This window comes from Thunnus thynnus, chromosome 23, assembly GCF_963924715.1.
Source record: "Thunnus thynnus chromosome 23, fThuThy2.1, whole genome shotgun sequence".
In the NCBI taxonomy this organism is placed as follows: Eukaryota; Metazoa; Chordata; class Actinopteri; order Scombriformes; family Scombridae; genus Thunnus; species Thunnus thynnus.
The window spans coordinates 8807570-8834105 of NC_089539.1; the positions used below are offsets into that span (position 1 = coordinate 8807570).

The 26536-nt window shown below is 39.5% G+C and overlaps 2 protein-coding genes across 3 annotated transcripts; both read right to left on the minus strand.

Moving 5' to 3' along the window:
• Positions 1 to 2325: 2325 nt before the first annotated feature.
• Positions 2326 to 5600, minus strand: LOC137175803 (islet amyloid polypeptide). The gene is made up of 4 exons (XM_067581696.1): positions 5102 to 5600; positions 4078 to 4173; positions 3430 to 3570; positions 2326 to 3306 (listed from the first exon to the last, which is right to left on the minus strand). Exons 2-4 carry the CDS (start codon positions 4155 to 4157, stop codon positions 3132 to 3134), a joined length of 396 nt encoding a protein of 131 aa, XP_067437797.1. The 5' UTR covers positions 4158 to 4173; positions 5102 to 5600; the 3' UTR covers positions 2326 to 3131.
• A 2891-nt stretch (positions 5601 to 8491) lies between these two features.
• LOC137175802 (solute carrier organic anion transporter family member 1C1-like) lies at positions 8492 to 26536 on the minus strand. 2 transcript variants are annotated; one of them, XM_067581695.1, is made up of 16 exons: positions 26320 to 26536; positions 25988 to 26126; positions 25397 to 25546; positions 23293 to 23434; positions 23003 to 23135; positions 22776 to 22894; positions 20587 to 20733; positions 20281 to 20379; positions 12987 to 13214; positions 12674 to 12838; positions 12246 to 12441; positions 11943 to 12108; positions 11444 to 11628; positions 11044 to 11108; positions 9646 to 9763; positions 8492 to 9491 (listed from the first exon to the last, which is right to left on the minus strand). In XM_067581695.1, the coding sequence occupies exons 3-16, from the start codon at positions 25496 to 25498 to the stop codon at positions 8969 to 8971; spliced, it is 2388 nt and encodes a 795-aa protein (XP_067437796.1). In that variant the 5' UTR covers positions 25499 to 25546; positions 25988 to 26126; positions 26320 to 26536; the 3' UTR covers positions 8492 to 8968. The 2 variants fall into 2 exon arrangements, with proteins under 2 accessions (XP_067437796.1, XP_067437795.1); XM_067581694.1 differs by lacking the exon at positions 26320 to 26536 and having other exon boundaries at positions 25988 to 26296.

The window sequence follows — 26536 nt, forward strand, 5'->3', positions numbered from 1 at the left end:
CCTGTCTTGTTAAAAATTCTTAAAATTACATCACCTCCCTCTCCCTCATTGAAAAATCCAGAATCTATGAATATGCAAATTTTGTTCAGTTGAGTGTAAATAAACTTACAGAGAATTTGACTGTGAAGCGTGAATAATGCTGAAATAAATTAACACTGGATGGATAATGTAATAAATGAATGAATGTATATACACAGGTATATGCATCTATTGATGGACAGCTTATGTATACAATATATTATTTGTTAGCTAGTTTTAGTCCCTGTATTAAAAGACCTGTAAATCAATTTAGTAGTAAGAGGTTCATCTCCACTGTTTTGAATTGTGATGTTGGGGCAACTCTGCTGTTTATATTTAGATCACAATTGTACCTTTAATGTCAGAGATTAATGTGGCCACCAGGTCATGAATTAGACCTAAAATTCCATCAAAACATTCATCAGCCACCATTACTGCAGTGATAAACAACTCACCACCCGATAGCTGTTGGAGTAGAGTGCCATTTGTGATTTTACATGAAGTAATCGACAGATCTTGACACCATCCCCGTTCTATGTCAGGGTGTTTGGTGGATAATGGCTGCATTGTTTTCGGATTCATCAGCAAAAGCCGGCACTTGTTCTATTTTTGAAAAACCTTTTATGTCGGTGTTAACCATGCATGGGAGTATTGATGTCACTGTCTGAGATGATCGGGTCACTGGTAATCAAACACAGGTTAATGTTGTGCGTCATGGTTCCCCTCTTGATTTTCATTACTTTACCCTGATTAACCCCCGCAGGAACACAACACATGAAACTATGTATGATATAATTACTATGACCATATATGAATATATGAAATACAGTACTGTGATCACAGTTCTGGCATAAAAAAAATTAGACAAATTGTGCTTCTTCTTCTGCTTCTTCAAAAAAAAAAAGAATAATATGTTCTGTTATTCACTGAGGACAAATGCTCATAGATGTTTTGTGGGTTCATTTCAATAGTCTGTGGGTCTCTTGATTGTGCAATTGAAACCCTACTGCTTCTGAAATTAATAAAGAATGTTTTATTTTACTTTGATGCCAACCAAATGCTACCAAACACCCATTAGCTCATTATTATAACGCATGGATTCTCACAGTATAATAAATGTAAAGAGATATTTGTAAGGAGCTGTCAACACATGCAACTGTCACAGGAGTAGCAGGAGATGGACCAAAATGCAGGACAAAACAACCAGAATTAACTGAAGAATGTCTCTTTGATAAAGATTAAGGCATGCAGGCACAGTAAAATAGAACAAAACAAAACCAGACAGGGCAGAGCAGACCACAACAAACTGAACAAAGGATCCAATAAGACTCAACTGAAAACTAGGGCTTAAATACAAACTGAACTAATGAAATAACAAGGAACAGTTGGCAAGACACAAGGGCAGGCTGAGAGCTGATTGGCTGGGGAAGACACAGGGAGCAGGGCAGGGCTAACGAGGCTGATACTGAGCAGGTGTGTAGATGAGCAAAGGAGGGAAAAACAGGTCGATTGCAGACAAACAAGCATTGTGCTATGGAGTTAAGAGAACTGCAAGATATTGAGCTCATGAAACCAGCCTGAAACACCTTCACAAAACAATGTGATATTTAAGAAACACTGTCATACTAAACCAGGTGAAAGTAAAAGTATTTCAGATTTCACTTCAGTTCTGTATGCTCTTCCAATCGAACACATATATTATGAACTAGACAGTAAAACATCTGGACCAAAGTTCAATGCAATGAGCAACTATAATATAATCTGCAACATATCTCATCTGTCCTTCCAGTTCAACACACAGGGGAAAAAAGTCTGAGGGCCTCTGGTGGACATAGAGCCAGACTGTGACAGAACCATGATGGAAACTTGGAGGCTGACAGATTTATAGATTACATTTGATCACAGTTAATTAACCTGGTTTATAGGACTGTAAATGATAACGGTTTTGATTGATTACTACATTTTTAAAAGGCAATACATATTTTGATCAAAGGAATCAATTCCTGGAAGTATCTACTCTCAAAATTTCAGTGTGGCGAATAATTTAGCCTTCTTGTACAACAAGTTGAATATAAATGTAACAGTAGTCAGCAGCTTGTTGTCTGTCCAATAATAATATGAACACACAAGAGGAGAATTTTGAAACTTTACATATAGTAAACAATTTGAAGGTTGAAGAATTTGAAGGACATCCTGTAAAAATTCCTACTCAAGAAAGATCCTTAGCCAAACTGGTTAAACAGATTAACAATCAAATGTAACTTTTAATGAAACTGATTTTAAAAGTTTCAATTCATACATTTGTTGATAAAAATTTAAAAATTGGGAATATTTAATGCATTGAAATCTTTTCACAAAGTAAATTTTAAAAGTTGTACTGAAAGCTGAGGTTGAATTCCGAGCAAAATGGACTAAACATTCAGATTTAGTAAGGTTAAGCTTACAGTGTAAAGGCCAAATGTTTGTGATTTTAGGCCTCCACATTCCCAGTCAGCACAAAACACATGTAGCTCACAGTAATCAGTTAAGTGTGGCAACTCCTAACACATATCACTATATTATCACATTATTGTATCTAATCTGCATCTGATCTATTGGATGTTTCCCTTAGCTACCGCCATAGAGATGTTACCTCACAGCCCCTGCATGCAGATGTAATAAGATGCAATAACGCAATAATGTGGCTTTAAACGCATTGAGATTTTCAAAAATATATTTTCACAATTTTATTATCAAAACCAATATATGATAACATTTATTTCATTTATTTTATATGGATTTACATCTGTTTTCTTTTAGTTGTTATTTTATTATTTACTTTTTTCAGTTTGTTGTATTTTCATATTCACATCTTGCCATTGTGGAACAGCATTAACAGAGCAACAACACACACAAAGCCAGAAGAGAACAAGCAGATTGACTTTGATGGTTTAAACAAAAGGCACTGTTTCTTAAAGTTTATAAAATAAACAAGAACACTCTGTTCATAACCATCGTCAATGACTCCAGCGGTGTCATCGTTATTAATGTCATTCTCATAATCATTGTTACATAAGATGTCTGGTTATATCATCAGAGCACTGGGAGTGCTGGTGGAGTTTCCTCAGTCTCTACTAGAGAGGCTGGTAGCTGGGAGGCAGCAGCAGGTCCCTCTTGCCGTAAGTGGCAGATCCCACATTGGTCGGTGCATAGACAGTACCGATTGTGTTACTGGAGCGGACCAGAAAGTCTGCTAGCCTCTGGGTGACACAGGTGGCTGTGTTGCACTTCCTCTTCTCTATGTGGTGGCTAAGAGAAAGAGAGAAAAGCACAGATACTGAGAGATGTACAGCAATCAAGACAATTTTCACAACTGTTTTTTTATGTAATGAGGAGATAATACATCTGCTGATTTCTGCAAATGCTGTTTACCTGTCCATAGCTGTGAGCCCCCTCTGCGGCCGTGTACCCATGAGGCTGAGGAATGGGTTGGAGATGAGCCCGGGAGCTAACCAGCCTTCACTGTCTGGGAGGGCACTTTCCTGCTCGCTGGATGAGCTGGGATTGAAGTACCTGAATTGCAGAGGGAAGAGAGCCAAACCGTTTCTCACTGATAGTCACTGATAACCTCTTCAAAACATCTACAAGTCCTGAGAGCGAGAAGAAAAAGTGGCCACTTAGCTCCCCTGAGATGCACAATGAAGCACTCTCCCACAGATGAGCACAATTGACTTCCACCTCCAGTTATACATCTGTGCCCCGCTGCTCCTCGTACAGAGCATTACAGACCTTCTCATTGTACAATTTCCATGACATTCAGCTACATGTCTGCTGACCTCAGGTTAAACGCCTATATTGATTTCCTGCCTGTGAAGACAATTAAGCTGCTCTGCTGTCATCTGATCTGATATGATCAACATTTCAGCTCAGAGAAACTTGCTAAACTGAATCACTTTCCACTGTTAAACTCTATAATCTTAGAGCTTAAGACATTTTCTCTCTCTCTCTCTATACAGATCACAAGTAATTGCACAGACACACCAAAAAGCACACTGCACTGCTTGTAGTGTATTCACTTACCTGCGGCTTGGGGCAGTGGTGACACAGCGCAGCAACACAAGCAGCATGAGGAGGAGCACAGGCACCTTCAGGTGATACATAGTGAAGGGCGATTACCTGCATGAACAGAGTAGGTTAAGCAAAGTTTTCTTTATGTGTTATGGATGACTGGAGGCAGGGTAATTTATGGTAATTAGTCTTTATTTAACTAGAGAGAGCTGATCAAAACAACAGCAGCAATTTATGAATATGATCAGTGGTGAACAGATAAGAGAGAGTTTGTCCTTTCTACAGGTATTCTGAATTTGTAGAATCATCATTATGAGGAGAAAATGAAATATAGTCTTGATTCTATCACAGTATAAATCACCTACAATCTAATTTAAAGCCATGCTCAATGATTCAGTGACAATAATCCACTGGCACTTACCAAGTTCAACCAGTTGAGCTCAAACGCTCTTAATAGTCTCTTCAATTTCATGTTGAGTAGATTTTAAAATACAACTAGGGCTAGAACTAGTAATAATTTTCAGTAGCCATTAATCTGCTGCTTATCTCATTAGTCAATCTTGGAGTCTATAAAATCAGAATCAGAAGTCAGAATATAATCAAAAAAACCCTTCATAATTTCTGAGAACCAAAGGTAATGTCTTCAAAATGCTTATTTTGTCCAACCAACAGTCCACAAACTAAAGATATTTAATTTATTATCATATAGAAAAGCAGTAAATTCTCACAACTGAGAGGCTGCAACAACAGCTTTTTAGCTTGAAAAATGACATAAATTCAAGATAATGCTTAGTGATAGCCACTTCTTTACATCAAATAGAATGCATCATTTTATGCACATTTCCCTGTGATGCAACAAGACACACTTGATGTCTTTTGGATCTTGAATTCAAAACAAACAGAAGTTCAGTTTATTAGAACAACACGCAACCTGAGTTGCAATGATGGGACCGATAAAGGTTCAGTAAAATCTGAAAAGAGGGAGAGATTTAGCTAAAATATCCTAATCAAATCTACAAGAAAACGGGCTACTTACTTTCTGTTGTTTTAGCCAGTAGCCAGCAGATCCCAGTCTGTCACTGGAGCAGCCCAGGGTTTGTCAGACTGTCACACAAGCCGACTCCAACAGTTATAGGCTCTCCGCTCAAACCACTTGTGACATCAGCTCTCTCCAAATATAGCCTTGCATTTTCATTTACACAGAATTGGGAGGGCGAGGGTGGGAGGGGGGGGTATTAAGGGGGGTACAGGGAAATCCAAGAGGGTCTTATATGTGTCACACTCTGCTGTACCTTAATGTACACTCTTTAACCCATGCACACAGAAAAAAAACTTTCACAGTACACACACACACACACACACACACACACATCTGTTTACGTCACCATCCACATCATCATCTTCGTCATCATTGTCATCAGCATCCGTGATGGGACTGACCCACCGTAAACCCACACTGGGGAGAGGAACACTGTCAAAGTGGGAACTGTCTTCCTATTTACCTTGAGACACGGAATGAAGTTTCGGGTCACCAAACTTTGGCCCTGCTGCCTCCCTCTGGGCTTCATTGACGATGAATAATAAATGTGAAGATGAATTATCATTAATTATGAATGGTGTCTCATTATTTTGATGGGATGAGTCAGAAACAACTGAGAAAGTACTAATTAATGAAGTGATGGTAATAGTTACACTTTATAGCCACATGACCTGAGAATCTGACTAGTTTGAGGTGGATCGCAATAGTTTCCAGTGGTTAACAAACTTTTTGGTGTCCCTGGAAAAATAGTTTTCTGTAACTTTAAAACTGCTATAATCAATATTTTTACGTTGACAATGGATCAAATGTGTGTAATGTGTAATGTGTAAGGGGCGCTTGTAGTAACAAATGTACAGATAACAATCCCTGAATTCTGCAGTTCACCTCAGCTGTTGGGCAGCTGGGTGTTTTAGTGTCTTTCAGCTCCTTGTTTTGGTTTTCAGGCCCACATCTCTTTTGGTTCACTCTCACCACTCTCATAGTGTCATTTTCTGCCACAGAAGGTGGCTGTTTTCAGTGAAAAAGCTTTGATACCAGCTACCTGCTAGTCGTTAACTACAGACAAAGTTAACGACTAGCTGGTGAACCTAGTGGAGCAATTAGCAGCTAAAGAGACAGATATTTCCCTCAGAGGTTCATGGATACCAAAACAGAGCTAAACAGGAGAGTGAATATTGGACTTACATTTGCCAGGTGGCCAAAAACATGACTCCAAACTGATGCTGGATGTGTAAATAGGCAACTAACAAGTTCAGCCTACCACCTCTACAGTATGTCAGTGTTGTGTTTGCTTTTTTCCACTGTCCTCATGTTCATGAGTAAAGCAAACATCCCTACGACTGACATCAGATTTTGATTTCAGTGTTGCTAAACTGCTAAACCCTGCCCACTTCAAACCAGTGATAAAAGCCAGTACAAAAACACAAATACAGAAATCTCTCATATGAAATGACCAAATCTGTTCTTACATTGGCAGACATGGAGTGTTCATATAAGACCCAAAAGCTCACAGTAAGAAGCTGATTGACAAAACTGGTTTTCAGAGACTTAACCTCTCAATTTCTGGTAGATCTTCAGCTGGAGAAATCCTCTACCACATGGTAGCTTTGTTCGGATTAACCAGAAAATGAACTGTATACCTGAGATATACAGTATATACAGTGATAGCCACCATGGCTGAAGGAAAAGCACTCATAAAAATGTAATTATCAGAGAATGTATGAAAAAAACCCATTGCATTTAAAATGATCATTATGACCATGTTTCTGAGGAACAATGTGTTTCTACAGAGATCATCCAACAGTCTCACTGGGGAAATGCCACCACAGGCTGAAGGCTGCTGTTAAGTGCTGGTGGTTTCCACCACAGCTTTGAGCTAACAGAGATGCAATGCAATCCTAATGGACATGTAACATCCCCAACACCATCAAACCCACCTCTGTCCCTGGAACACCTCCCTGTGTTTCCTGTAATCTTTCCAAGAAAGCCTGCAGTAACTGCTGACAAAGACAGAGTGACAACACTCACTGTTCTGTTTTACAGGTGTTTCTTCTTATGGTTTAAATGCATCTAGTTTTGGACTTACAGTAATGAATAAATTGTTTTAGTTGAGGATTTACTCCATTGGTGCTTAGATACAATACACAACAGATGTTTGTTAATCATTGGCAAACACTGGTTAATAAAACATTGTATTAAATTTTATTTAATATATAATTAACATATTAAATATTTAGCTATTCAAGTGTGTGTGTGTGTTGGGGGGGGGGGGGGGGGGGGGGGGGGTATGGTTAATATGCACAATCTTGAGAGGAGAGACAGCAGAAGAAATGAAAAGGAGGGTAAGGGAGAGAGAAAATGAAGAAGGATATGAGTGGCATGTGTTGTACTTTAAATCAATTTTTGTCAGCTATCATTTCAGGAAACATGTCTCGTCTCATTGTGTTGTCACATCCCTTGGATTACTTCTTACTTAAATTTTGAGGAATTGATTTCCTGCTCATCAGACAAACTGAAAGGTTTATCGGACAAGCCAATCATGCCACAACTAACCCTACATTTAGAGAAAGCAGAGTGATCCTGCACAAATAGCTCACATGCTACACAAGCTCAATATGGATTTATTAGTATTCCTCTAGCACTGGACATAAGAGGGATCAAAAGTCACTGGGGAATGATTAATAGAGACTGTAAGTGAGTGCCAGTAAAGGTTATGGGGCTTTGGCCTGTGATAATCATGTTGACAGCAACCACACCGGGACAGTTTGGATGCTGTTTATAGTTATCCAGAGATGCACTGCTCCAGTTTATTTGTAATACCTATGCACAAATGGTGCAAAGCAGCCAGCAACTCAAGCTCCTCCAACCCACAGTCACAGAGATCTTTGGTTGAATAACAGTCTAGTCAAGTTGTTTTTTAGAAAATGTTCTAAGTAGTGGAGAATCCAGCAGCTGAAGTGACAGATATTTCCCTCAGGAGAACTTAAAGGAGCGTGAATGTTGGACATGATTCCAAATTAACGTTAATATTGCTCTCTGTGTGTTTGATGTGTAGCATGTGTAGCATAGCAATAAGAACTTACATGTTCCTCATACCTACTTTATAAGATGATGTGTCAATATTGTTCACAGTTTGTTGTGCTGCCCTCAAGTGGCCAAACATATAATCATTACAGATTTAATTAACAACAACAAACATTTGAAAATTGTGTTCTCAATTAGCTCTTTTAGCACATAAGCCACTTAAGTAAGGAACCCAACAGAACCGTAATTTTCATTCATTTTTTTGTCTCCACAGCATGATATTGTGAAAATCATTCATGGTTTCATGAATAATTTTGAGACTGTTTATAGATCAGGTATGCAGAACATAATGTGACAATGATATCACTCATTCAAGGTATCATTTAATGTTGTAAAAACAAAAACATGTACAGTGTTTTAGCCAAGGAGTTTGCTATATATCATGCGTTCAATCTGGGTCTTGCTGGGCTGCTCTTTAATGATTTGCACACATGATATAAAAACTTGTTGCTACACAGTCTCCGCACATTAAATTGTTGGTCACTGTGCACATCCAGCACTACCCCATTTTAATGCCCATTATTGTGAAATGTTTCTACATTTTAATTTATGCAGAAGTGGAAATAGGACCACTGGTAGTCCCCTTCCTCTTCAGGACTAAGTGTAACGTAACAGCTCTATGTAATACAGTAAAAGAGGAAACAATACTGTTAGCATAGATGAGGTTAGCCCAGAGGAATAAGCAATCCATCTTGACAATCTAAGTGATTGTGAATTTTGGCCTAACTGGTCCCAGTTGGCCTTGTTTGACCCTGTAGTTGAAAATACACTGTTAATGACTTATTTTTGTGGGTTGTCAGTTTCTATGATTTGTGCTGCTTCTTTCTCTGACTCATTCTTGTCCCCTATGTGATGGTCCAGCTCCTCTTCTTTCACCTGTGCATTGATCTCCTCGCAGACTTTGTCTTTCCCATCTTTCACCTCCTCCTCTGACATCAGCCCGTCCATCTCTGTCTTAGCTCCACAACTAGGAGGAGTGAGCTCAACAGTGGTCTCCACTGTGTTATGAGTGGAGGGAGAGAGCTGCTCTGTACTGTGAACCTCCTCTCCCTCCTCCAGTTCTGTTGCAATCCTTACCCAAACTCTGGGGGCAAGAGGGAGCTTGGGAGTTTTAGGAGCACTGGGTCGGTCCTCGGCAGGCTTTGATGGGGTCTGAAGTTCAATTTCCTTTGAAGCTTTTGATCGCTGCGTCTCTGTTTCTTGCTCTGGCTTCCTGAACTGACGTCTGAGGAGGACTATAACGGCGATGATAAAGAAATAGGAGGAACCACTGAGACAAGTGGTAAGACCCAGGAAGATGATCCTGCAAATAGAGAAAAACAGATGGACAGATAGTAGAGCTAAAATCTTAATAGCTATGGTGTCTAAAGTGCAGAAGAGAAAAAATAATACCATTCAGCACTTTTGAGCAAATTCATAGTAGCAGTCATGTTCTATGTCCACATTTGTAGTCATACCTGTACATTTCAGAGTCATAAATGCGACACGCCCCTCTGCCACCACACTTCTTGAGCGACCATTTCAGGCAAGTTGAATCAATCAGGGCTCCGAAATATACTGGTGCAGGAATTCCACCTACAGACAGAGCATCACCCACATACGTACACTTACAACATTGCAATGGAGGGAAATCTTGCATATCTCAATCTCATTTTTTCTCAGATGATCTTATTTTGACTTCCACACACTGCACTAATACAACAATTAACACTCAAACTAGACTAATGACAAAGACATTTTTCCTAGAGGAATGTTTTGGGACCTATCTGGAGCACTGCTCCCAGATAGCAAAATTGCTGTGGCCCATATCCGGCCCACACCCAACACTTTCATGTGGCCCACATACCGCATGGAATGATGGCACTTGGGCGGTCCACTCCTGTTTGCCAGATCATTTGGGACCGCCCAAATGCCATCATTCCACACGGTATGTGGGCCAGAAGAGGATATGGAATGTGGGCCCGATCAGGGCCGGAATAAAAATGAACTGTGGTCCAGATGTGGGCCAGATCCAGTTTATTTGTTTAGTTTTTGGTTTACATGTGGCATTGCTATGGTTTTCTTGTGGCCCAGATCTGGCAAACAGGAGCGGACCATCCAAGTGTCATCATTCCATGTGGTATGTGGGCCACATGAAAGTGTTCGGTATGGGCCGAATATGGGCCACAGCAATTTTGCCATCTGGGCTGTCTCGTATATTTGCCAGAACTGGCCCAGATATGTTTAAGATAAACGGGCCACATTTGCTGCATCATATGTGGGCCATTTCAGGCTCACGTTCAGATAAGCCAGTACCAATTGTGCCACATCTTTACCTAAAGTGGCCCGATAATGTTCAGCAATATTTGGGCCATATTTACTATTTCAAATGTGGGCCACATGAGGCTCACACTATGACAGCCAGTGCTGACTGTGCCATACAATTGCCAAAAGTGGGCCAAATTTGTTGTATAGTATTTAGCCCATATTTGCCATATCATATCGGCCACTTTAGGTTAACATCAAGTCAAGCCAGTGCTTACTGTGCCGTATATTTGTCAGAACTGACCTTCGTATGTTTTAAGATAACCAGGCCACATTTGCTGTACTCTATGTGGGCCACTTTTGGTTTACACCCACATTAACTATTGTTGACTGGGCCAGAGCTTTGCCAAAGGTGGCCCACATTTGTTTTGTGATTTTTGGGCCCTATTTGTTATTTTACATGTGGGTCACTTCAGGCTCACATCCATTTTGTCCGGGCCAGAAGAAGGTCAGCAGTGCCGTATCATTGCCTGAAGTGGCCCACTTCTGTATGCTATCTGGGCTGACATTGAAAAGCAAAACAAGTACAAATTAAATATAAAGAAGCTTACCAAGAGTCCTAGTTACCAAGGCCTGCATACCCAGTGCAAGGGATTTAAGCTCTGGTGAGATACATCTGTAATTACAAAACAACATCAGGTCCTTTTAAGATATCACTCTGTATAAAAACAATCATTTTTTCCTTTTCCAAAAAATGACTTTAGAAGAAAAGTTTTACATTTTGGGAAATACGCTTATTAGCTTTCTTGCCAAGAGTTAGATGAGATGATTGATACTACTCTTGTTTGGTAATTATGAAGCTATAGACAGCAGTTGGTTAGCTAAGCTTAGCATAAAGAAGAAACAGCGACGTCACTCATGGCTCACAGAGGTTCATATCTAAAGAATGAAATACACTAGATATTCCCAGTCATGATTATTTTACATCTAGCCAGGAACAGGTACACAGACCGTATGATGACCATGTAGCCAGGAGTGGCTCCCAGAGAGTTGATGAAGGAGCTGAGAACAGACACAGCCATGTAGGAGGTGAAACTGCGGCTACAGTCCTTAGCATGGGGGCACTGGCCCAGCCTCACTGACGTGCTGCTGCCTGCTGGGTAGGAGGCAGACACACAGCTGCAGTTGTGAAAAACCTGACAAAAAGAAAGAAATATAGGATGACTTACTGGAAACTACCAAAGAAAAACAACACCCACTCACAGTATCATCTGGAAAACAAGTCTTTACTATGTCTCAGAATTCTTACTGTACACTCCGCAGAACAACTCATATTATTTTAACATTTACTATTTACAGAAATAAATGTAGAAAAAACATGTCTAAACAGTTTGAATTTAAGTTGTTCAAATGCCTTTAAGGTTACAAAACAGACAGCTTCTTGGTCTTGCATCCATTCTTAGCAGCTTTACTGCCAAAACTGTATGTGTGTGCATGTGTGTGGTCCTACTGTGTTCTTGCCGTATCCACTGGAGCTGTGGCAGCCGGCAAAACACGGAGAGATATAGGTGATGCCGCTGTCTGAGCACACGGGGTCCCACTCCTCTGCTGAACACGAGCAGTCTCTGTTACACTCTGAGAAGAGCATTTCACTGTTGTGTGATACACTGTGCGTCCTGCAAGGCAACAAGGATTTATATTTTATATCAGCTGCAGGGTGTGGCTCTAAAAACAAATCTGTATTATTGTACTTTTTGGCTGTAAAAAGAGTGTATAGTTGCAGTGTTTTGATTTGTTAAAGCTGTGGTCTGACCCGTTGTATGAGATGGTGAGCCCAGCCACGGGAATGTTGTCACACTTGGTGCCAAACTGCAACAATGAGAGGAGGTACGCCAGGAAGGATGTGGCAAAGGAGAGCTGAGCCCCTGACACCACGCTCAGCTTATACCTCTTCATCAGCAGCCCTCCCAGGAAGATCCCCACTGCCACTGCTGGCAGGTTCAGCACACCTAGAAGAAAAAGTCAAAAGGTTCTGGACATTGGAGGCCCTTCTTACATGAAAATACCGAAGGAGGTCTCTCGGGATCAGACACTCTGATGTTTTATATCCTCTATGAGCGTTTAAGCTTTAAAAAACAGTGCTGGAGAATGTAGGGATGTTCTAAGAGACACCAGGCACACATTTTCTATTTTCTACCCAAAGCAACTGAATTCATGTTGTTGTTTTTTGTTCTTTTTTACCTATGAGGAAGTTGGCTCTGGACGCAGATTGTCCAAACTGTTGCTCCATGTATTTGGGTTTGAAGGTGAACAGGCCGATGAAGGAGTTGAACTTCAGGATGCTGCCACAAAGGAGCAGGAAGTAGACAGGAGTTCCCAACAGACGCTTCAGCGAGGGAAGAAACCCTGTGGAAGAAGATCCAGTATGAATACAAGCACAGGTACGGAATCTATTCAGATGTTTTTCATTAGTACAATATTAGATATAATGTAAATTTGAATTGTAAGTACAATAAGGTGCCCTCTGTGTTTTGTCAGAGTTAAAAGAGTGCACCTTTTGCAATTTCAGTTAGTTTGAGGTTGTTGTTGAGGGCATCCTCTGTCTCATCAAAGGTTTCTCGGGCGGGAGTTGGCTTGTCTTTATCTCCCTCCTGCTTGGGCAGTGAGCGGGGGAGGAACCAGAAGGGAATGCTGGAGATGAGCAGGAGGCCAGAGGACACAAAGAAGCCCATCCACCAGGCGCCCACCCAGCGGGCATCTTTAGGAGTAATGGTCACACTCTCTGGATGGAGAAAAGAATGTACAGGGTTTGAAGCAAGAAGGAGGCCATTCCACCAGTGTGTATTTAATTTTACACTTTTAATTTTGATCTTTCATTCCAACTTTTATTTGGGAAAATAAGGCCAATCATCTTTTGAGTATCTATTGTCTCTAGTAGCAACACTGTGCACTTTAGGTGGACTGACTGTTTGGCAAATAAATCATTGATTTTACCTTTTCAACATATTTCCTGACAGGAACACTCAGAGAAGTCCTCACTAACTCATTCTGACAGGTCTGCAGCCTGTTTTTACAGTGGTGGGTCAGACCTTTGCACCATTTAGCACTATGAGCAGCTGCTCAAGCCAGAATCACTATGTCTGTTTGGTCAAAACATCTAGCCAAAAAGCATTCTTTGCTTTATTGTAGGAGGACAACCACTTGCTCTTTAATTCTGTTAACTAATCTTTGATTCTTAAGGAAAATAAGAGACAGACTCCCTGGATTCCTAAGTTTGTAAGAGCAGACCCCCGGCCTGCAGAACTGACCTTTGTAACCCTCCAAGTGGGGGTTCGATCAGTGATGCTCAACAGACTCAGAAAGACCTCCTAGAAACCATTTTGATAAGTTGAATTACGACATGAACTAAAAGCATAAAATGATCCTAAAGGCCATTTGGACCGGAGGAAAACAACTCCCACCATATAGATGGAAGACAGGCTCTTATCACAAAAGCCATAAACTAATCCACATTCCTGAGGACTTTGTGAAGCCCCTTTCAAATCTGCGGCAAACCTGAAATTCATGTAAATTAAATGTCTAATCATCATGTAACTTATATCATGTTATTTGTCATGTAAATAGAGGAGGAACAGTATAACTTTCATAGGTGTATGACTATCTACTAAAGAGATATAAGACTTAGACTTTATTATCCTTTTATACTAACAGGTAACAATACTGCTCCTCTATTGACAAGAGTTAAATTCCCTCATGTGAAGAGTTAATGAATGTTTAATAACCATGTATTTGTATTTTAAGTGTTTAACTTGTGATCCATTAACCTCATAAACAATCATGTTTTAGTAGTTGAATTAGACAAGTAGTTTGGTTGAAAGAATGAAGTCTCTCAAATAATAGGAATATAAAGATAATATTTGAAGGATTTGAGTTTAAAGTTTCTTTTATTGTTAAACAATAGTCACGTTGAATGCTTTTATATTATGAAGTAAGTTATGTCAACTTATATTTAAATATGTTCTATTCTATCTATCTATCTAGAATTAGATTTCACCAAATTCCTTTACTTCAGGAGACGCAGGCTGCAAACCACCAGCCACAACTAAAGCCCCTAAAACAAAGAAATTGAATATTCATCAATCAAATATATCTGTGTTTAACTTTTTATTGCAACGAGTTAATTTGCTTTATTAGTAAGAAGAAGAAGAAGAGGAGGAAGAAGAAGAAGACAGTTCATCACGTATGCTCTGTTCATTTATGCACACTTGTCCCTCCCAAATAAACAAATCATATTGATCTTTCTTCTGTTTTAGTGTTGGCAAAATTCAATTTGCCAGGTTCTGCTTCCTTGAGCCTGAAGGATTCTGCAGGCGTGGAAGTGGATTCGGACATATCTGATGAACTCTTGAAGTCATCTGAGATGTCTTTCAAGGCTGAAGAGTGTAATGGTGAGAAATTGCAGTCTTATATTTTTCAAATTGTTTTCAGATTGTTGCTGTTATTAATCGTGTGAACAGAATGTTACAATGCAAGGCTGTGTGTTTTCTTAGGTGTTGAGGAGGAGTCATCAGAGTGCTCATCTTTATCAGAGTGGTCACCATCACATGCATCCCAGGGGTCATCATCAAGTTCTGACTCAACAGTAATACTGGAATCTACTAAAGCTCAGAAAAGACAGCTGGTTGAAGGACCCCCTGATGCCAACGTTGCAAGAAGTGTAAGTTATATTTTAACTGGGCTTTGCCTTGTGGCGAGCCATGTGGCTTAGCCCATCTCCTTTTCCTGTAGCATGAGGCAGCTTTGGTGTACAAGTACACCACCCTGGACCTGACACTAGTATGTAAATGTTACTCATATGTTACTCTCAGGATGAAATGGAACACGGCAACCAGCCAGTGAAGAAAGGGATGGACACACCAATGACTCATCTTCCTAGATTGATATTGACCCTGATGTATTGGTCTAACCCTACAATAAAAACATTGTAGTCACAATAGATATGTTAGCTCTGCAGTTACAGTAGGTAGCTGATGAATCTGCTATACTTGCAGTGTGACTGTCATGCTATTGTTGTTTCAGATTGTCAAAGCAGCCCTGTATTCAAAGCCTGGTGGAGACCAGATATTCAAGGAGTACGAGAAAACGAGCACCATCAGTGATGTTACAAGAAGAAAGATGGTGAACATACTAGTGGCTGACATGGTGGAGAGTCATGGGTACGTGAATATGCACTTGCAATAACAGGTTGTTGTTGTTGTTTTTACCTCCAAAAGTCGGTGCCAATTTTGTCTTCACCCTCAACCATGTGCACATAAACAAATGTTGCATTTTTGGGGGGATGAATGATGCTGTTCTCCCAACATTGCAGGGCAGATCCTGTCAATTTTGAGATTTAGCGTGTAGCTGACCCTGTAGCTGAGCGTATAGCTGGACCATGAGATGAGATTTGAAGGAAAACACAACTTCTTTAAAAAGTCTGTTAAAAATTTTAAAAACGTTGCCATGACACTGGCTAAGAAACATCAGGAAGAGTTAGCATCTCATTTCGAGAACTTTAAGTTCAAAAGATTAAAGTTTGGTCCCATAAGTCAAGTCTTGGTCAGCAGTTTAGAGGGTGGAGAGGCGCTGAATGAAGCTTTTGATGTATTGACTGTTTCCACCACCCCTTGGGTCAAAAGCTATGGCACAGAGTATCAGGTGGGATGTATGTGGTTACTGGAGTTGAAAATGAGATGCCTTTGTTCAACAGGATTGATAGTATAATTATTAGAGACGACAATGCTTATCTTTTAATTTGGAAAGTCTCAACCCTTTTCTTTGACGATCATTTCAATGCATTTGCTATTGAGGAGAACACTGGGGTTTTCACAGTAATATATGTAAATGACCTGTTACATTACAGACCTTGTGATAGGTAATTTTCATATGAGACCGATGACCAAGTGTACCTTGTTCCATACTGTATTTATGTATGATGAATCCATGCAGTCTGTTATGCTGTCTGTTGTGAAAGTGATGTGGTGGCCTTTTAATGAGAATATATTTTTCTTAAGAAGTTGTTGCTTTGTGTATTTTTGGTGGGGTGGTTGTGGTGGTTAGTGGGGGCATTGGTAGTCACATTTTACACCTATTAGTGTTTATGCATTAGTTGTCAGTGTAACATTTTTAACCCCAGTCAGTGTAGCATTTTGTAAAAATGGCACTACTGTAGAGTACTATTGACACTACACACATGTTAGTCAGTGTTAATTTTGAACTCCCTACAGTGCTGAAATAACTAGCTGAGAGTAAAAACATTAACACTAACACTAGTGTAGAGTACTATTGACACTACAGAGGTGTTAGCCAGTGTTAATTTTTAACTCCCTATAGTGTTGAAATAACTCCAAAAATATTAGCACTAGTGTAAGTGTTAAATGAACACTGAAAAGAGTGGACGCATATAAACACCCTTCTTGTGTTAAATTTAACACTGTCAGAGTTAATTTAACACTGGTGATTTTGCTGTGTATACATAATGCATATTCATTTTCAGATTTGAAGGGATTATCGCACTGTTGTGTTACAGAATGAAGGCTGACAAATTATGTCTCCTGTTTAATCTCCCCAACTTGATGCTTAATGGCTAATAGTCATATGTCTGGAATAGTTGTTTATGTCTACAAAAATAAAATAAAAACACTTTTAGACCATTTTAATAGCTTTGCCATTTCTTAATATTATTATTATTATTATTATTATTATTATTATTAATATAATAACAACATCCTTTACATACGTTTACTGGAAAGGTATGACAATACTGTATTGAGAATGGTATCTTTCCTCATTGAAGTCAAGTGCAAGGTAAATTGCCATGACAGTTGTCAGAATCATTTGTAGTGTTTGTGTTTTCAGTGCCACCCTTTTGATTGTTTGCACATAAAAAGCCAAGTCAATGACTGTGTCCCTCAGGAGGACAGTGTGACCCAAAGTTAAAAGCCTCCCATAACCGTATCTCATTTAGCACCAGTTATGTTGTTGATCAGACCCGCCAACACTCCCGTTTTTCCCGGGTTTCTCCTTTTTTCACCCCTCTCCCACTGTGCTCCCGTTTTGCTGTTTCTCCCAGGAAACTCCCATAATTTGCATGGCCATCAACCTTAATTATGAATAATCGTCATACACATCCATAATTTCTGTATGTTTGACTGAGGTCACCCAAGTTGCCAGATCGTCTATGAAACACAAAATACAAACACAATCCACACACAACATACAATTTCAACCTATCTGGCACCACAACCCAATTCAAGAGGCATGTTCTGCTCTCCGCACAGGCAGTCTTTCCTCCCGTCCTCTGTTCTCCTCCATCTGTTGCTGATGTGATTCACTGCTGCAGGTACTGGTAGAGAGGAGGGGCTGGTTTGTCTCAATTTACACGCAAGTTTACAAGAATTTGCCCAATTTTAAGATATGTGGCAAACTCAGATTAATATTTAGGCTACATACAGACAGCTTCTGTGTTATTAGCTTATCCAGCGCGCTGTAGTTGTGTAAACATACCAGTGGTGGATGGGAAAGTGCAGGCAAAGCAGTTGAAAAAATCACTTCTCTACATGTTTATGCTTATTGAACAAGTGGTTTGATAAAATACTTACTCGCAACGGTTTTGTTGCACTTATAGTAAGCTCTGTGAGCGTAGTTGTCTTCAACTCGAGTAAAATGTTACCTTTCACTTCATCCTCCCCCTCATCAAAAAAACCTCCCGTATTTCGAAACCTAAATGTTGGCAGGTATGTTGTTGTAGGACCACTTGTTCTTTAATTCTGTGAACTAATCTTTGATTCTTCAGGAAAATAAGAGACAGACTCTCTGGATTCCTAAATTTGTAAGAGCACACCTTCGGCCTGTAGAACTGACCTTTGTAACCCTCTAAGTGGGGATTTGATCAGTGATGCTCAACAGACTCAAAGACCTTCTAATAAACCATTCCGTTAAGTTGAATCATAACACGAACTAAAAGCATGAACTGACCCTGAAGGCCACTTGGACCGAAGTAAAACAACTCCCACCTTAGATGGAAGACTCTTATCAACAACGCCATGAACTAACCCTCATTCCTGAGGACTTTATGAAGCCTCCTTGCAAATCTTAGACATCATGAAGTGTTAATATGAAGGTTAATGTTTGTTATTGGAAGAACTGACTTATCATGAATCATGTAAATTGCTTAACTGTTTTTGAATGGTTTCAAAAATATAAAACACGCTGACAGGACCGTTATTAATCAGAAATATCATGAATGCTTGGACACTATGAAAAGAATGTGTTTACAGCTTTAATGTGAAATAATAGGCAACGGTGACTTGAAGTGTGAGTTTTTGCATGTAAAAACTCCGAATTAGATTTCACCAAATTCCTTTACTTCAGGAGACGCAGGCTGCAAACCACCAGCCACAACTAAAGCCCCTAGAACAAAGAAATTGAATATTCATCAATAATTCGGCACGAAACCCTTTAAAACACACCCAAACTCCTCCCGTTTTATTCTAACTTATAAAAACAGCCTCAAAGAAATTCCTCTTTGAGCTGGTCTCCAAGAACTCAAGAAAACTCTTAAGACCTCTCTTTTATTTGTTTTTCAACCAAATATATCCGTATTTAACCTTTTATTGCAACAAGTTAATTTGTTTTGTTTTAGTGGTAACATTAAGTCTCGTATTTCCACGTATAGTAATTTAATTTGAAGTAAACACGTACAGTATTTTATTTTGAAGTAGACGCCGCTGAAGACTTGAGCGTAGTCAGACCAAACTTTATCCGACACTCAACTTAAGTTACTACAAGCCAACCAAAAGCCTGAATCTGCAACTTAAACCCTTGAAGAGGAAGAAGAGAGCAAGACTGCAACCCAGAAGTGAAGCCGGCCTGAAGACTCTGCCAGAGCAGCCTGAAACGGCTTGATTCTTTACCGGCATTCAACGCCTCTGCATCTACTGAGATGCGCCACAGCCCACAGCTGATCCGGGCTCTTCCACTTCAACACTGCTGGTGATGCTGCGTCAAACAACGCTGGACCTGCCAAGATGACGCCTGTACCACGACAAGACACCCCAACAGTAAGGCATAACATGGCTTTGTGATCAAGGGTTGATGTCGAATAACGTTAAAATTAAGGAATTTATTTAGAGAAGTTGAATTAGCTTTTCCCTTAGCATTCCCCGGTACAACACGTCAAGCCTCGAGTCACGCATTTCGAGCCACTCTTGCTGAATAATTTTCTTTATTCATTTTTTATCATTCTAAGGCCTTATTTATTTATTTATTTTACTTTCTTTTTATTTATTATTTTCTGTATATTATCTCTCTCTCTCTATATATATACATCTTCATTTATCCTAAAAGTGTTTGGTTGTTTCTTTGAGTTGCAGTAAACAGAGGTCACTCTTTGGGACAAGAACTCACGATTGTGAGACTGATTCATTGATTAAATTGAACAAGGGTTAGTGCTCCCTCCTGGCACTAACAAATCCTAACCAAAAAGGAGGTGGTGCCCTAATGACAAGGTAATTCATTAATAAAGTGTTAATACTCCTACATTATTAACTCTGTGAGTGACTTTATAGTCATTTGGTGTCCAGAACTTTGTTTTTGAGTACTGCAACTTTAAATTCAAAATCTCTTAACTTAACACTTTCATTTTGGTGCTAAGAAGTTTTGCTTCTTCAATTTTCCAATATCCATTGACAGTTATTTTTTTATTCTCATCTGCTCATATTTAGTAGATCAGCACACTGTAAATCTTACAAAAAAACTTGTTTTTGGTCAGTGTTTTTGCACTAGTAAAAGAAATGCATAACACTTACCCATATCAACATAGCCAATGTCAACATATAGTTTGGCACAGTAGGAGCCCAGGAGGAAACCAAACATGGGGCCCAGGAGAGTAATAGTCTGGAGACAAGCTGGCAATTAAAATAGATTTACATTTTTGATCATGTGGTCAACAAGACAGGAGAAGAAAAGAGATGTTTTATAGGTCTCCAGTGGAAAGACAATTAGAAGGAGGAGGTTAGAAGACACTTTTAACCGATGAAAAAGATACACATGATGAAGAAATACCTTTAGAATAAATTTCCACTGGAAACCTAAAGTGAACACTGATGTCTTACCTATGTAGAAGGGGGAGTTTTCAGCTTTAGCAAAGTCATCGATGTAGGAGATGCCCAGAGGTGTGACTGGGGTTTCTCCAATCCCCCGCAGTGCGTTCCCCAGGAATACATAGATCCACATGTTGGAACTAGACTCTTTCACGCAGACTGCACAAAGACAAAGCAAGAATGGGAGTAATATGCTCCCCCTTTTTTGACCTTGTCAAAACTGTTGCTGCTGCATTTTGAACTAGTTGGAAATGGGATTAACAAGACTGAGTGATGCCAAAATACAACAAATTGCAATAATCAAGGTGGGAGGATATGTAGGCAAGGATGACTTTCTCCAGGTCAGAAGTACAGAGAAGTGATCTGAGTTTGGAGTTGATACAGAGCCGCATGAAGCTTAATTTTACTACCTTATTGATTTTATGAGATTTTTTGCATGTGATTTAACAGAGGGGGCCAAGATGAGAAGAATTAATGTGGGTCACACACTGTGGTTCAAATAACATAACTTGCAGCCATCCAGGATTTAGTCATATTCAACTGACCAATTGTTATTTTCTGCAAATAAAATTGACCATCACACATGTAACACATCTACACTGCTGGCTAACTTCTGTTAGGGGAATAGTGGATATTTCATCCAAGATGAAGACAAATTTGATAAATTATAAATTTGTATCTAAAAGACAACTTTGTGTATGTGTATCAAATTTTTTTAAATAAAAATTTATCCTTTATTCTGCTCACATATCATTGAGGAAGAGAATTTTTTTCTTCAAATATGCAGACAACCTCAGACATACATATGATTACAATGTGGTGTTGATTCAGTATCATAGTACTGATAATAGGATTTGGTTCTAATATTGCATATCACTGCATTGTATGCTACTTCCATATTGTCTTTTTTTCGAAATACATCACATCAGAATAGCTGAACTGGATCAATACATTGCATTCTGAGATGTTTTGGAAGAGGAAGAGTTAATTAAGCTCCACGATAGAGAGCGCACCATGGGAGAGTGGATCAGAACAATACAAAAATAAATCCAAAACTGAACTTTTTACCAGGCATATTACAAATGCTTGTTCTCTCAGTGGTGCTGTAAGACCTGATATTCTGTCTCTGACATCATTTTTCCCTTTTCAAATCCAGCCTTGTTGTTGCTCTGCTCATATTTCAGCAATTCATACTCTGTATACCGAGTGATCATTGGCGTTATTGACATGAGGCTACAGTATGAATACTGCGTCTCTGCTGAGTTCTGGAGACGGCGCTCAACCTGGACTGTGCCTTTGTTGAGCAGCACGGAAGGCGAGTGGCTGTAAAGGTCAGACCAGGATCAGTGCATTCCAGAGAGGGTTGACAGAAAGCCATTAAGTCGTTGTGGTTTAACCAGATTTCATGTTAAAGCAGACTCTCTTTGTGCTGCTGTTGTGGTTTCCTGTTTACTGACCATAGTGCAGGCATCTGGTGCAGTTTGTCTTAATTGGATATTATTGATGTCCATTTCATAGAGACTGGTTTGTCAAAGAGAGGCTGTTCAAAGGATACCGTTGGTTTTGTCTAACTAAACTTCAAATGTGACTAGGATGTTTGCACATGTGGCAATACAGTTGCATGTGTTATTGTTACTATTGTAATTCTTGCGCTACACATCTTCAGTTTAAGATACTACAAGCTCAGACATGTGATTTAGTTATTAATTTATCAGACTAAGAGTTTACGGCCACAACAGCAGCTCTGTGAGGCTATATTTAGGCACAGCAGTGCTTTCAGCTAATTAAAGCAAAATTCTGAAAAGTACAACGAGGCTGATGGGAATGCCACTGGTTTTGCAGGTATTTGGTCATTAACCAAAGTAATGAACTAAATTTCATTCAATCCATCCAAAAGTAGTCAGAGGGATCCATCCTCTCATGAATGTTTGTACAAAATTTCATGGTATTCCATGAAGTGGAAGTTACACCTAAGGGTATCTACTGTATATACTGATTGTTTTAACTAAAGCTGCACAAGGTAAATTTGCATTTTGGTTATCCAAATTGCACAAAGAACATTTTTAACCAGTGTATTTCTTGCATAAAAGTCTTGCTTACTGCAGATTCAAACTGTGAATAAATAAACCACAATCCAAATTATTGATGTGTCTGTGGGAATCATTTTGAAGGCATCCATTCAATCCCACACACAGTCTTACCTTTGCTGTCTTCCACAGAGGGCTCTATCTGAATTTCAGGCACATCTTGTGTTTCCACACAGGCAGCGATGTTCACAGTGTCATTCTGGAAAGCCTGGATGACTGTGTCATACTTGTAGCTGTGAAACACAGCAGTGCCAAAATGAAACTTTAAGGGAGACACTCTGGAGTCCATTTTTGATCATTTCTTTTTATTTGTGAAACCTGGTATTTTATGATTTGCTTACCGCCCCATGAAGAAGTGTGTCAGGCCGGTGAGAAATGCCCCTACAGCCATCAGGAAACAGCCCACAGCAATGAGTCTAGGCCGATGCAGCTTTGCACCAAAATGGCTGACCACGGCTAGAAATAACAAGTTGCCTACCTCCAAGAAAGAGACACCATAGAGCAAAAGGAAAACAAAACATGGCTACATTTACTGTAAAAATTCAGCAGCAGCTGAAAAAGGAGGGAATAACAAAATGAGATCAGATCAGTTTCACTATGGATCAGGGTTAAATCAACAGTTAGACAGTACCCATCTCAAAACTGCCATCTATGAGTCCAATGTGTGTGCTGGAGAGGTCAAAACGTCTCTCAATCTGAGTGATGGAGCTCTTCATGTAGGTCCCTGTCAGGGCCTTGGAGAAATAGGCGAAGGACAGCGCTACGATAAACAACTAGAAAACACAAAGGAAAGGGAAAATTAGCCAAATACTGTACACTGTAAATGTACTTTGATATTGTACTTTGATACTGACACTACCTGACAGGAGCCCATAAAACAACATGTTGTCTGAACAGAACAACAAAGAGATCATAGATAAGTATAATTTAAGTGCCAAATTGGATATACTGCATACTTGTACATGATAGAAGCTTTTGAATTTGTCTTGTCCAAAATTTTGATGTTGGTTTGTTGTTGACATCCAGCCATGGACCAGCCCTATAACTGTGGTTGACCATGAGTGAGTGAGTGATGGAGTTACACCATTGGCCGTTGCTCTTTCAAAATTAATCGGTGCATGATCTGAGAAACGCTAAGAAAAAGTGACTGTGTTTCCTGCTCCGAGTTTGGGCACTTTCAGCTCCAGTGTTAAATGCAGCAAAGCCGGCTAAACTCATGTTTAAACAGAAGCGTAACAGCATTTCTACTGTCTCATCCTCTACAGTCCAGTGTGATTGACTCTGCTGATGCTGACAGGCTGACAAAATCCAAATGCACCGCATATTATAACTGAATTAATACCAAGATGCACACTTTTTATTTCTTTTGATATTTCACATCACAAATGATGAACTGCAGTATTAAAACACAAGTCTTGCAGGTCAAACATGCAACTCATGTAACTGTTGTATCAGTTTAGTGTGGGGCAGCTGCTGTGCAGGTGCATTTGATTTGGCTGTAACTGTGGTAACCAGGCGGAGATAAACCTCCTGAATTTGCTACCAAGCAGCTGTCAAAACTTTCATTTCCACCACAGCCTTCATAATTCCAAACTGGGAGAAGAAAAAAGGCATATAGAGGCTTGACAGAGAGCACAGTTAAAGCATCCAAATAACCATCACTCTGGCAAAACACTCAATACAGAGTGAAAAACAAGAGACATCTGCAGAGTGAAACAAATGAAAGAGCAGGGGGAGTTAACAGATAATTAGAATAGTTTATAATTAGAATTAAAATAAGTTCTCTTTCCAATCAAGCATCTCAAGATATGAGTGGAAAATATTGTTCTTGCAGCAGCATTTAAACCTTTTCTTTTTACTCAAATTTAGCTTAACCATGTCATGTGATGCTACTTCAGTACACTTTAACAACAAATATTACTGGGACCACTACAGAAAATCGCAGATGAACATTTAATATCCAGGAATTCACATTATAGACACTACCACTGACTATCCCTGTAACACATTGGCCACTATTTCACACATTGACCATAAACAGTCCAGCTATATACTAAGTTTTCACCTAGTCTTGTTTTATTGTTTTTATGGTGATGCTTCTTAAAATGTACTTTTCGACCAAATATCTACCAACTGAACTAAAGCCCATGTGAAGAAAAAAAGCCTGGGATGAGACTGAGTTTGGAAATGTTTTGAGAGAAATGTTCCATTAACTTTATGCATGCTGATGTTGACTGCTGTCTAGTGCTGCAATCAGGCAAAGCTCAGACGCGCAGGACTGATACTGACGTTTTTGACAAGGGTTGATATACTGATCTAGAGTAGACATTTGGCCTGCCAGGATTTTCAATGACTTGGTAAGGCTTGATAAACACCATGAGATCATCTCTTTGCATGATTTCACAATTTTGGAAAATGCTGCCTAAAACAGATGATGGTCTTACATTTTAAGCATTCGTCCATCCATCCATTAATTATCTATACCTGCTCATATTGTGTTGGTATAGATAGATAGATAGATAGATAGATAGATAGATAGATAGATAGATAGATAGATAGATAGATAGATAGATAGATAGATAGATAGATAGAATGAAGCACAGTCCATAAAGAAAAAACACAACTACTATATAGGTAACCAGCAGAGAAATGCAAGGAAAGGCAGCAAGATATAAAACTATAAGATTATTAGGCTCGATCTTTGTTGCCTGTTGATCTACAGATCACTTTAGTACTTTGAGAGTAGAGATGCCAGGACGTTTGCTGGTCGTCTGCTCAGGGGCACACAGAGCCTGCTGGCTGGTCATCTTATCTCTGTCCTCAGCTGCTTCTTCCATCCTGAACTGAACGTGTGTTTACTGGTCTATCTACCAGCCTACAGGACACTGCAAGAAAAGCAGACATAGACAATATAGACAATAAAAGAAGACATATAGACAATTAAAAGAGGCAGGTAATGTAAAATGTGTCTAATGTAAAGATTAGGAACATGTTTTTTGATTGGAGTTCACTCTTTTAATTCTATGATTCACAAGAGACAAGAACAGTTTATACTGTATTATCAACAGTTACCCTTTTCATTTAACTGATATATACATTTTGTATATAGAAGTATATTTGTACTGTAGAACACATATTATGGTTTCAAGACTTTCAGATTCTCAGCAATTATGAGCAAAGCATATGAGATAAACTATGTAAAAAAAAAAATACAAGTGTATAAGCTTTTTATACACAGTTTTTATTGTTATTGAAACATCTCCTCAAGTGCAAAGTCCTGGTGCAAACACATCAAAAAACAGAAGAGTTGTGAAAACAGACTGTACCTGTGTGTTAACTCCACTTGCGTTCTCTCCTCACTATCCTTTCCACTCAGTAAACATCAAGAGCTGCAGGTTGAATCCATTTCAGAAAAAAAAACTGGCTTCCAAAGACGGCTCTGACTCCACTTGTCCCCTGGTAAAACTGAGAGCGGGGAAATACATGCAACAGAAAGCATCACAATTAACCATTTAGTATGTTTTTCACAACTCCTATAATCCCCCCTCAGGTTTAGCCTGAGTAATACTCCCACCCACAGCACAGCTCGCCTTTTAAGTCTGATCACTCTTGACCAGCAAGCCTCTTGTGTTATCAGAGGACTTTCTGAATTAAATACCAAGTGCATTTCCAGGCTGAAGGGACTGAGGTCCTCCCTCTCTTCTTCTGCTTCTTCTGCTTCTTCTGCTCCTCTTTAAGCAGCCATGTTTCTCTCCTCTACTGAGAGAAGAAAGACCTGCTCTCCCCGAGCTCCTATTCTCCTGTCTGAGGGCAAAGCTGTCCCTCGGAACCAGCAGGACAAAAGGCCTCGCACATTTTTATTCCACACGCATGCC